Raw genomic sequence first — 9,533 nt, 5'->3', positions numbered from 1 at the left:
GAGTCGACACACTCATCCAGCATCAACATCCGTCCTCTGAGACACTTTGAGGACGTGACAGCAGCTGTGTCAGAGCTCAGAGAGAAACTACAGGACGTCCTGAGAGACTCATGGACAAACATCTCACTGATGGTCACTGGGGTGGATGTTCTACTGTTGGAACCAGAACCAAAGACCAGAGCTGGATTCTTGAGATATTCACGTGAAATCACTCTGGATCCAGACACTGCACAAAAATACCTGATTCTATCAGAAAACAACAGGAAGGCAACCGTGATGGATCAACCTCAGTCTTATTCCAGTCATCCAGACAGATTCACTGATTACTGTCAGGTTCTGAGTAGAGAGAGTCTGACTGGACGTTGTTACTGGGAGGTGAAGTGGAGAGAAACTCATGTTTACATAGCGGTTACATACAAGAACATCATCAGAGCAGGCAAAGGCTGTGAGTGTAATTTTGCACGTAATGACAGATCTTGGGCTTTAGATTGTTCTCAGGATGGTTTTACCTTTTGGCACAACAACATCTCAACCTCCATCTCAGCTCCAGTTTCCTCCAGAGTCGGAGTGTACCTGGACCACAGAGCAGGTATTCTGTCCTTCTACAGAGTCTCTGAATCCATGACTCTGATCCACAGAGTCCAGACCAGATTCACTCGGCCGCTTCACGCTGGCTTTAGGTTTTATTACAGTGGACACAGAGCGGAGTTCTGCAAGCTTAGAAAGAATGAACTCTTGTCTTGATCTTTTATTCTCTGTGATTTTTTTATTCATTCCTGGTGTTTCATCTCTTACCTGTGACCTTTTTCACTGAAATAGTTTATCATCATTATAAGTAGCTGACGGAGTGAAACCAGCTCTTTGATTCTGTCCTGTTTTGATCAAATGTTGTTGACAAAAGTCAACATATATAGTGGTATTATTGACATTGTTTTCATATGTTGTTGATTTTTATAATGTTAAACTTGAGAATACATTTATATACATCAATACTGCTTCAATTAGTTTGTCACTTATTTCCAATTTCATAAAAACTTCAATAACATAAGATTGAAATAAAGCAGTTTTTAAGTACATGGGTCAAAACTCTGAGTTAATTTCAGGTAAACAGCTTCAGGCTTCTGGTTGAACTGGTTTTAAATGAATGTAGCAGAGGGAGGAAATCCTCCTCTGCTTACGGGAGACTTTTCAGACTGAAAATCTGTGCTCTCGAATTATGGCAGAAAAATTCCCCCATAGAGTAGAAACATTACAAGTTTTGAGAAGAAAGACATGTAATCTTGCTTTCAAAATGAAAATGTAAGCAAATGTACTAAACGTTTTTAGACCTGAAGACATGTAATCCTGCTTTTAGACTGAAAATGTGTGCTCTCGAATTATGGCAGAAAACTTGCCCCATATCTGCTGAGCTCTGTGTGTTTGGACAAAACCGAAAGTAATGAATGACTGAAAAAGAAGAAAGAAGATGTTCTTTTTATGTGACTGAAAGAAAAATAAATATGTAAGCAGAAGATGACTGTGAAAATGTCAGTGTGAGCATTATATTTTCTAAGAACATTAAACTGATACATCTCTGGTATTAATGTTTCATCGGTTCTGCTTTAAATTTCCTACCAGACTCTGAAGCTGCTGCAGAGTTTATCAGAGGTTTTATGATGCATTTTACTCTGGTCTTCACTCTCAGTCGTTCCTCAAAGACGGAATCACTAAGGAAATCTTCCACAAGAGCAATATCATATCTCCAAAATGTTAATCACTAGGAAACATAAAAATGAGTTAAAGCTGAAAAGGAGAGAAAGGTTAAGGCCACTAAAGGTTTCAAAACCTGTTATTTTTATAAAACGTTGCCCTCCTTCAAGTTTCAGCAAGAGGACCGATGAAGTCATTAACATTTCCATTCAAGGATTCAATGCCTGGTGTTTCCAAACAAGGTGGAGTAAGAAGCCCCTCTCCATTTCCTGCCAGAGGTGATCGATGATGACGTTAAATTATCTCTACTTCTGGAGAGACTTGGATGTGACCATCCACTGAAGATCCATTTGCTCCCAGAGGAAGTCAAGGATNATGGCAGAAAAATTCCCCCATAGAGTAGAAACATTACAAGTTTTGAGAAGAAAGACATGTAATCTTGCTTTCAAAATGAAAATGTAAGCAAATGTACTAAACGTTTTTAGACCCAAAGACATGTAATCCTGCTTTTAGACTGAAAATGTGTGCTCTCAAAATATGGCAGAAAACTTGCCCCATATCTGCTGAGCTCTGTGTGTTTGGACAAAACCGAAAGTAATGAATGACTGAAAAAGAAGAAAGAAGATGTTCTTTTTATGTGACTGAAAGAAAAATAAATATGTAAGCAGAAGATGACTGTGAAAATGTCAGTGTGAGCATTATATTTTCTAAGAACATTAAACTGATACATCTCTGGTATTAATGTTTCATCGGCTCTGCTTTAAGTTTCCTACCAGACTCTGAAGCTGCTGCAGAGTTTATCAGAGGTTTTATGATGCATTTTACTCTGGTCTTCACTCTCACAGTCGTTCCTCAAAGAGGGAATCACTAAGGAAATCTTCCACAAGAGCAATATAATATCTCCAAAATGTTAGTCACTAGGAAACATAAAAATGAGTTAAAGCTGAAAAGGAGAGAAAGGTTAAGGCCACTAAAGGTTTCAAAACCTGTTATTTTTATAAAACGTTGCCCTCCTTCAAGTTTCAGCAAGAGGACCGATGAAGTCATTAACATTTCCATTCAAGGATTCAATGCCTGGTGTTTCCAAACAAGGTGGAGTAAGAAGCCCCTCTCCATTTCCTGCCAGAGGTGATCGATGATGACGTTAAATTATCTCTACTTCTGGAGAGACTTGAATGTGACCATCCACTGAAGATCCATTTGCTCCCAGAGGAAGTCAAGGATTTCCTACCTGAACAGTTCTTGTTAATCCCAGAAATAATCTATTAGGACCTAAATCTCCCTGATCACTGATGGGGTCGGTAACAACCAGCCTGTGAGACGCTTTGCTTTCAGTGGGTTTGTGTGGAAATTCCTTGTTCTCCTGGAAGGAGCTGAGGATGACCTTCCTCTGAAACTCCCAGGTCTCCCAGAGTGTCAAGAACAACCTGTTGCTGCAACAGTCTTTGCAAGACTTTGCAAGAGGAAATCAAAGATGACAAACCTCTTCCATTTGTTGTTCCTGAATTCTTTGACTGGGTTGAGGCTAACAAGCCTTAGCCATTTGCTAACTATTTGTCCTCAAACTTTTGGCCATTCCTCAAGCTTCCTCTAGGTCTTCTTCGAGAGCTACCTTAATAGCCTCTGCAGCATAAAGGACATTAGTCAGATAGTTTTACTGGATCTTGGAGCTCCAAAGTTATTTTCCAGAACCTGTTTGTCTGTCTCAACAGACTCCAAGGCACACTACCCTGTGGATCATTGGTGCCCAAAAACCTGTCTCTCAGACCCAAAGACCCCAGAGGTCATTCATAGAGTGTGATTTCTGGATAGCCTCCCCTGCTGCATCTCTGTATCCTGCAACATGTTGAGTTCCACCATAATCGCCCTTGATTGATCCTGTAGTATCCTTCACGGTACCCTGCGTTTTAATATTTTTGTTTCTGTACTGTGTGGCTTTCCACCCGTTTCTGTTTCATCTATTTTTTTCAGAAGACCCTTTAGAGGAGGCAATCTGTCATCAGTTGGAACAGTTTGGGTTTTGTTTAACACTTTGGTTTTAGTATTGTATTGCACTGACTATGTGATTCTGATTCCTTTGTGTGTTTCGTTGTGTTGTAATAATGTCTAATTCTTGTGTTATTTTGTTCAACCATTTTCTCCTGGTGGTTGAACTGATCCTCTGTGGATCAGTTCTGACTTTCTCATGTCTGCAGTTCATTTCTAACCACTCAGCTGTTTTCTTGAGGCAATCCCCAGTTCTTTCTTTCTGGCTGCAGACACTCTTTGACAGATTGTTGTGTTGTTTGTCAGTCCTCCATGGTTACCTTGTTGTCTCAGTTGAGTTTTCATTACTTGTTCCAATTTTTACCTTTTTGGGGGTTTTGAGTTTCAAACCGCTGAATATTTTTATCACATTTACCCTTTTGAGATCTGTAAAATAAGCAACACCTGCAATGAACTGAAATCAAATAAACACTTTTTTCCCAATATAGAGGTTTATGGTTGAAGGAAATACAGATAGAAAATCAGTTTTTCCCTTAAGCTATTTGTCTTTTCACACAGTAAGTCTGGCATTCCCCCTTCTTCTTCCTGCTTTCATGCAGTTCCAGTCATTCCACATTCATCCTCTTCCTAGCAGTGACAGCTGGGGTAGCAAATACGTAGGTGACAGACCTGACAGACGACATTCTTTCTTAAAACAATAGCTTAGAATATATTCTCACAAAGTGAAACTCACAGTCAGTTTGACTGGAGAAATGGCGCAATGTCTTTTGGACCAGGAGACTTTCTCCTGTTCGATCTGCCTGGATCTACTGAGTAATCCAGTGACTACTTCCTGTGGACACAGCTACTGTTTCACCTGCATTAAGATTCACTGGGATGAAGAGGATCGGAGAGGAATCCACAGCTGTCCTCAGTGCAGAAGGACTTTTAAACCAAGACCCGACCTGTGTAAAAATACCATCCTAGCAGCTTTAGTGGAGCAGCTGAAGAAGACCGGACTCCAAGCTGCCCCTGCTGACCACCGCTATACTGGACATGAAGACGTGGCCTGTGATTTCTGCACTGGAAAAAAATTTAAAGCCATCAAGTCCTGTTTAGTCTGTCTGACCTCTTACTGTGAGAAACATCTTCAGGCTCATTATGATGAGCCTCAATTAAGGAACCACAGGCTGGTGAAGCCGTCCAAGAACCTCAAGGAGAACATCTGCTCTCGTTACGACACAGTGTCAGCTGCAGCAGAAAGGACTGAGAGGCAGAGAGAGCTGGAGGAGAGACGAGGAAACATCCAGCAGAGAATCCAGGACAGAGAGAAAGATGTGAAGCTGCTTCAACAGGAGGTGGAGGACATCAATCACTCTGCTGATAAAGCAGTGGAGGACAGTGAGAAGATCTTCACTGAGCTGATCCGTCTCCTCCAGAAAAGAAGCTCTGATGTGAAGCAGCAGATCAGATCCCAGCAGGAAACTGAAGTGAGTCGAGTCAAAGATGTTCAGGAGAAGCTGGAGCAGGAGATCACTGAGCTGAAGAGGAAAGACGCTGAGCTGGAGCAGCTCTCACACACAGAGGATCACAACCAGTTTCTCCTCAACTACCCCTCACTGCCAGCACTCAGTGAGTCGACACACTCATCCAGCATCAACATCCAACCTCTGAGACACTTTGAGGACGTGACAGCAGCTGTGACAGAGCTCAGAGAGAAACTACAGGACGTCCTGAGAGACTCATGGACAAACATCTCACTTAAAATCACTGAGGTGGATGTTCTACTGTCAGAACCAGAACCAAAGACCAGAGCTGGATTCTTAAAATATTCATATGAAATCACTCTGGATCCAAACACAGCTAATAACTATCTGTTACTATCAGAGGGAAATAGAAAGGCAACCGTGATGGATCAACCTCAGTCTTATTCCAGTCACCCAGACAGATTCACTGATTACTGTCAGGTTCTGAGTAGAGAGAGTCTGACTGGACGTTGTTACTGGGAGGTGGAGTGCAGTGGGAGAGTTTATGTATCGGTGGCATACAAAAATATCATCAGAGAAGGAGATGACAGTATATTTGGAAGTAATGATAAATCTTGGGCATTAGACTTTCAACAGAACAAGTATATATTCTGGCATAACAACATCTCAACCTCCATCTCAGGTCCAGTTTCCTCCAGAGTCGGAGTGTACCTGGACCATGAAGCAGGTATTCTGTCCTTCTACAGCGTCTCTGAATCCATGACTCTGATCCACAGAGTCCAGACCAGATTCACTGAGCCGCTTCACGCTGCAGTTTGCATTGGTTCTGAAACTGGGTACTCTGCAGAGTTCTGTAGACTTAAGTAAACAAAATTAGGCTATAGTATTTATTTTCTTTTGTTTTGTTTTGTTTTATTTTTGCAAGCTTTTTCTTAAAACCATTAATTTGTGTCCTAAAAAAATCATCTTCAAAAATTGTCACCACTTTCTTTTCACCAGTTTTGTTGCTTTTAATAGCAAAACTTTCAAATAAAATGTGAAACAATTCCTGAGTTTGTTAAAGTGAAGCCATTTTGTTTTTTGTCATGTTCTTCTTTGTGTTATGAGACAACAGATATCGTCGTCTCTTTGTGAACTTCAGCTGATTTGATGTCTTGTTGATTTTTATGTTGATTTGCTGTTCAGTTCTGTTAAGGATGATTGTAAAGTTTGAATCCAAATATATTTTAATGTTATTTCTTATTATAATATTTGTTCTTACCGACCTGTTCTGATCTGTCTGAATGATTCTCTATAGAAATGGTTACACTGCCACCTACTGGAAGATTATGTTGTTACATCACAGGTTCATCATACTTTGCACTTTATGAATGAATTAAATCACATTGTTCATATTTAGTTTCTAATAGTTTGTGCTGAATAATAAAAAATATATTTTTTCATGTACTTTTACTGTTTCCACTTTTTCTAGTTATCTCTATTTTGTAAGATGTTTTTTTGTTTTTTTTCAGTAAATCATCACTTAGATTTTAAACTAAACTATTACGTTCCAAGTGAGCTTTTACAAACATACACCTAAACAGAACATGGATTTTATTGTCACTTTTTAAACAAAGACACAAGACAAATAATCCTGACCTTGAGGGGAAATCAGATTTAAGGAAGTCGGGTTTTATTCAATTAATTTCAGTAAAAAATAAAAATAAAAACTACAGAATTTTTAGCTAAAACGACACACAGCATCAACATTTCTCAGCACAGAGGAGGAAGTGAAGAAGCGGAACGGTTGGATGTTTGAGCTACTTTTACAATGGGAGCCGATAAAATAACAGAACTGAACCAATCCATGTTGTAACACTCAGTGGAAACAAGAAATTACAAATTACTCTAAGACTGTTAAATTTACTGCTCAAGAAGTCGTACATTTTAAAAGTAACCATGAAAGATTCAGGGTTTTTTTTTATTTGAATCAAATAATGCCCAAATAATAAAGATCAGCAACAATTAAAAAAAAGATTTTTATCTGTTGTCCCTTGACAGATAAAATATAACAGATACAATACACACATGTATTGTATTTGTTATAAAAGTTTAGTGTAGAAGAGGTGGAGCTGTAGCACCTTTGTTTCAGCCAAACCACATTTTAATTTGATGGCAATAGACAGAAATTAAATCAATTCTGATTTAATTGGACCTGCCACCTGGAACAAATCCAAACACTAAACACTTTAATCAAAGCAGCAGCAAACAGGACACACCCGAACAGACCACAGTTTTTAATTATCTAACTAGCTAAAGTGCTAAAATATGACCAGTGTTGTTGTACAGAAAAATATGAATTGTAGCACAACAACATCAAAACCTCCATCTCAGCTCCTCGTTCCTCCAGAGTCGGAGTGTACCTGGATCATGAAGCAGGTGAGCTGTTCTGCAGCGTCTCTGAATCCATGACTCTGATCCACAGAGTCCAGACCAGATTCACTCGGCCGCTGCTGGCTGGAGTTTTCCTGGACAATTATAATGACACAGCTGAATTCTGTCAACTTAAATAGATTAAACCAAGACATTAATAATTGATTACAGTTTAGAAAATACGTTTATTTTAATCTTGAGTAATTGATTAGTTTCTTAAATGTATAATCTTAAAAAAAATACTTTTTGAGTAATTATAGCAGCAAAAACTGTAAACTCAGCAACAAAATTAAAAATTATTCCTCAAGTTGAAGTAAAACAAGTTCCTGTTCTTGTTTGAACACATTTTGTAGAGACACACATGATAGAACAGATATTATTGTATCGTTAAAATATTGGACTTGAGCTGATTTCATGTCTAGTGAGTTTTACGAGGAGAAACTTCAGAATAAAATGTCATGTTTGTTCACTGTTTATCTCCCTTGCTGATGGGATGCTGCCCCCTACTGGACAGCTGCGTTAATTAGTTTTTACTGACGTCAATGGCATTTTCATAATTATTAGTTTTGCTGAATCAATGTACTGTTGTTTTAATCTATTTGAATGAAATTCTTTTTTGGTGTGATAATGTCTGTATTTGTGTCTTTATTGTGAATCTCAGATTTTTTTTTATGTGTTGTATTCTGGATTTCTATGAGAATAAATTTTAGTCTTCATATTATTTTTTCACATTTTACAGTTTACAGAAATTTCTTGTATTTATGAAAGTGGACAGTCAAACTACTTACATGCCTCTATGCTAAGTGTTGGTTCCACTATAAACAAGACAGATATGAAGGAGATGACAGGTTGGGAAACAAAGAACCCTTAGATATTAAGCAGTTCCTACCAGATTTTCTTTTTCCAATCTTTTAATAAATTATTTATCATATATTTAACTCCCTGTAGACCTCACTGGAGGTCATGATTTAGATTTAGCTCCATGCAGAAATGCAGCAGCTGGAACAAGAAGATGCAGTAATATTGTTAATGTTGTGGAAATATTAGTAATTTGTTTTATTTATTAGCTTAACAATTATGATTTTGATTAAATATGTTTTTGGCTCTAAGCACCACTGCTTCATAAAATCAAAATCCCACAGTGAAATGAAAAGGCCCAACAATGTCCCACTCCTCTGTCTCATTCTAATACCAGAACAGGACAAGTTTATTTCTTCAAAGTATTTCCTGATTTAAGCAAATGTTTAGTGATAATTTACTTAATTATTACTTTGCTATGTTAACATAAATGTTGTGAAGAGGACAGAGTCTAAAAGAGAGGCAGAGAAATGTGAAGTGTTTCTGCTTTCTGACCGCTGAGAACATAAAGCATGAATCAGTTCAACTTTAGCCCAAAGTGAGAAAGAGAAGCCAGATGAACATGGATCTTCACTAAATGCAAATCAAAGTTTTTATCTTTTAACCTAAACCTGTTTTAAACTTCTCCTTCTTGATGCTGTTTGTTCTCCAATCTTCTCTAACAAACCTGTGAGGCCAGAAACAGAGCAAACAGGTTCCCTCTGTTAGTCAGTAAATAGAGAAGAATAAACTGCAGGAGTGAATAGAAATGTGTGCAACACACTTTTCTGAGTTTTATTTGTAGTAGAATTTGAAAACTATAATTCATTTTCCCTTCTGTTCATAATTATGATGAACGTGGTGGAACAAAGAACCCTGATCCTCCTGTCTGGTGTCTTTTTATTCTTCTCAGCAACTACTCAATTCTTTCAATTCCGCTTTTTGGTCGTGTACATGTCAGCAGCCCACACATCTGCGTCTTGGTTGGCCTCAACCTTCAGATGAACTCCCTTGTTTTTTAGAACTGAACTTTCTGAAGTTCTCTGTTTGCCCTCTGCACCTGTTTCCTTCATGCATCTCAAAAATCTCACTTCCTGTTTCTGCTTGGACAGATCATCTCATATCCATCACCATCTTTGAGAC

General features: G+C 38.4%; 2 protein-coding genes across 3 annotated transcripts in view; both read left to right on the top strand.

Moving 5' to 3' along the window:
• The window catches only part of LOC107836235 (tripartite motif-containing protein 16-like), a 1,934-nt gene extending 945 nt beyond the window's left edge, over positions 1–989 (top strand). Inside the window, exon 2 of the mRNA XM_016671509.1 lies at positions 26–989. Within this exon, the coding sequence (XP_016526995.1) occupies positions 26–744 (719 nt within the window). The 3' untranslated portion in view covers positions 745–989. The remainder of the gene's footprint in view (positions 1–25) is intronic.
• Positions 990–4,409: 3,420 nt separating this feature from the next.
• Positions 4,410–9,533, top strand: part of LOC103137952 (tripartite motif-containing protein 16-like) — a 6,418-nt gene continuing 1,294 nt past the window's right edge. Inside the window, exon 1 of one of the 2 annotated variants that reach the window (XM_007551974.2) lies at positions 4,410–5,203. In XM_007551974.2, coding sequence (XP_007552036.1) covers positions 4,428–5,203 — 776 coding nt within the window. In that variant the 5' untranslated portion in view covers positions 4,410–4,427. The remainder of the gene's footprint in view (positions 5,204–9,533) is intronic. The other variant, XM_016671505.1, reaches the window with a different exon arrangement.

Source organism: Poecilia formosa, unplaced genomic scaffold, assembly GCF_000485575.1.
Source record: "Poecilia formosa unplaced genomic scaffold, Poecilia_formosa-5.1.2 Scaffold45, whole genome shotgun sequence".
In the NCBI taxonomy this organism is placed as follows: Eukaryota; Metazoa; Chordata; class Actinopteri; order Cyprinodontiformes; family Poeciliidae; genus Poecilia; species Poecilia formosa.
Note: the sequence above shows the minus strand (reverse complement) of the source record. Positions and strands in the feature narration are given on the sequence as shown.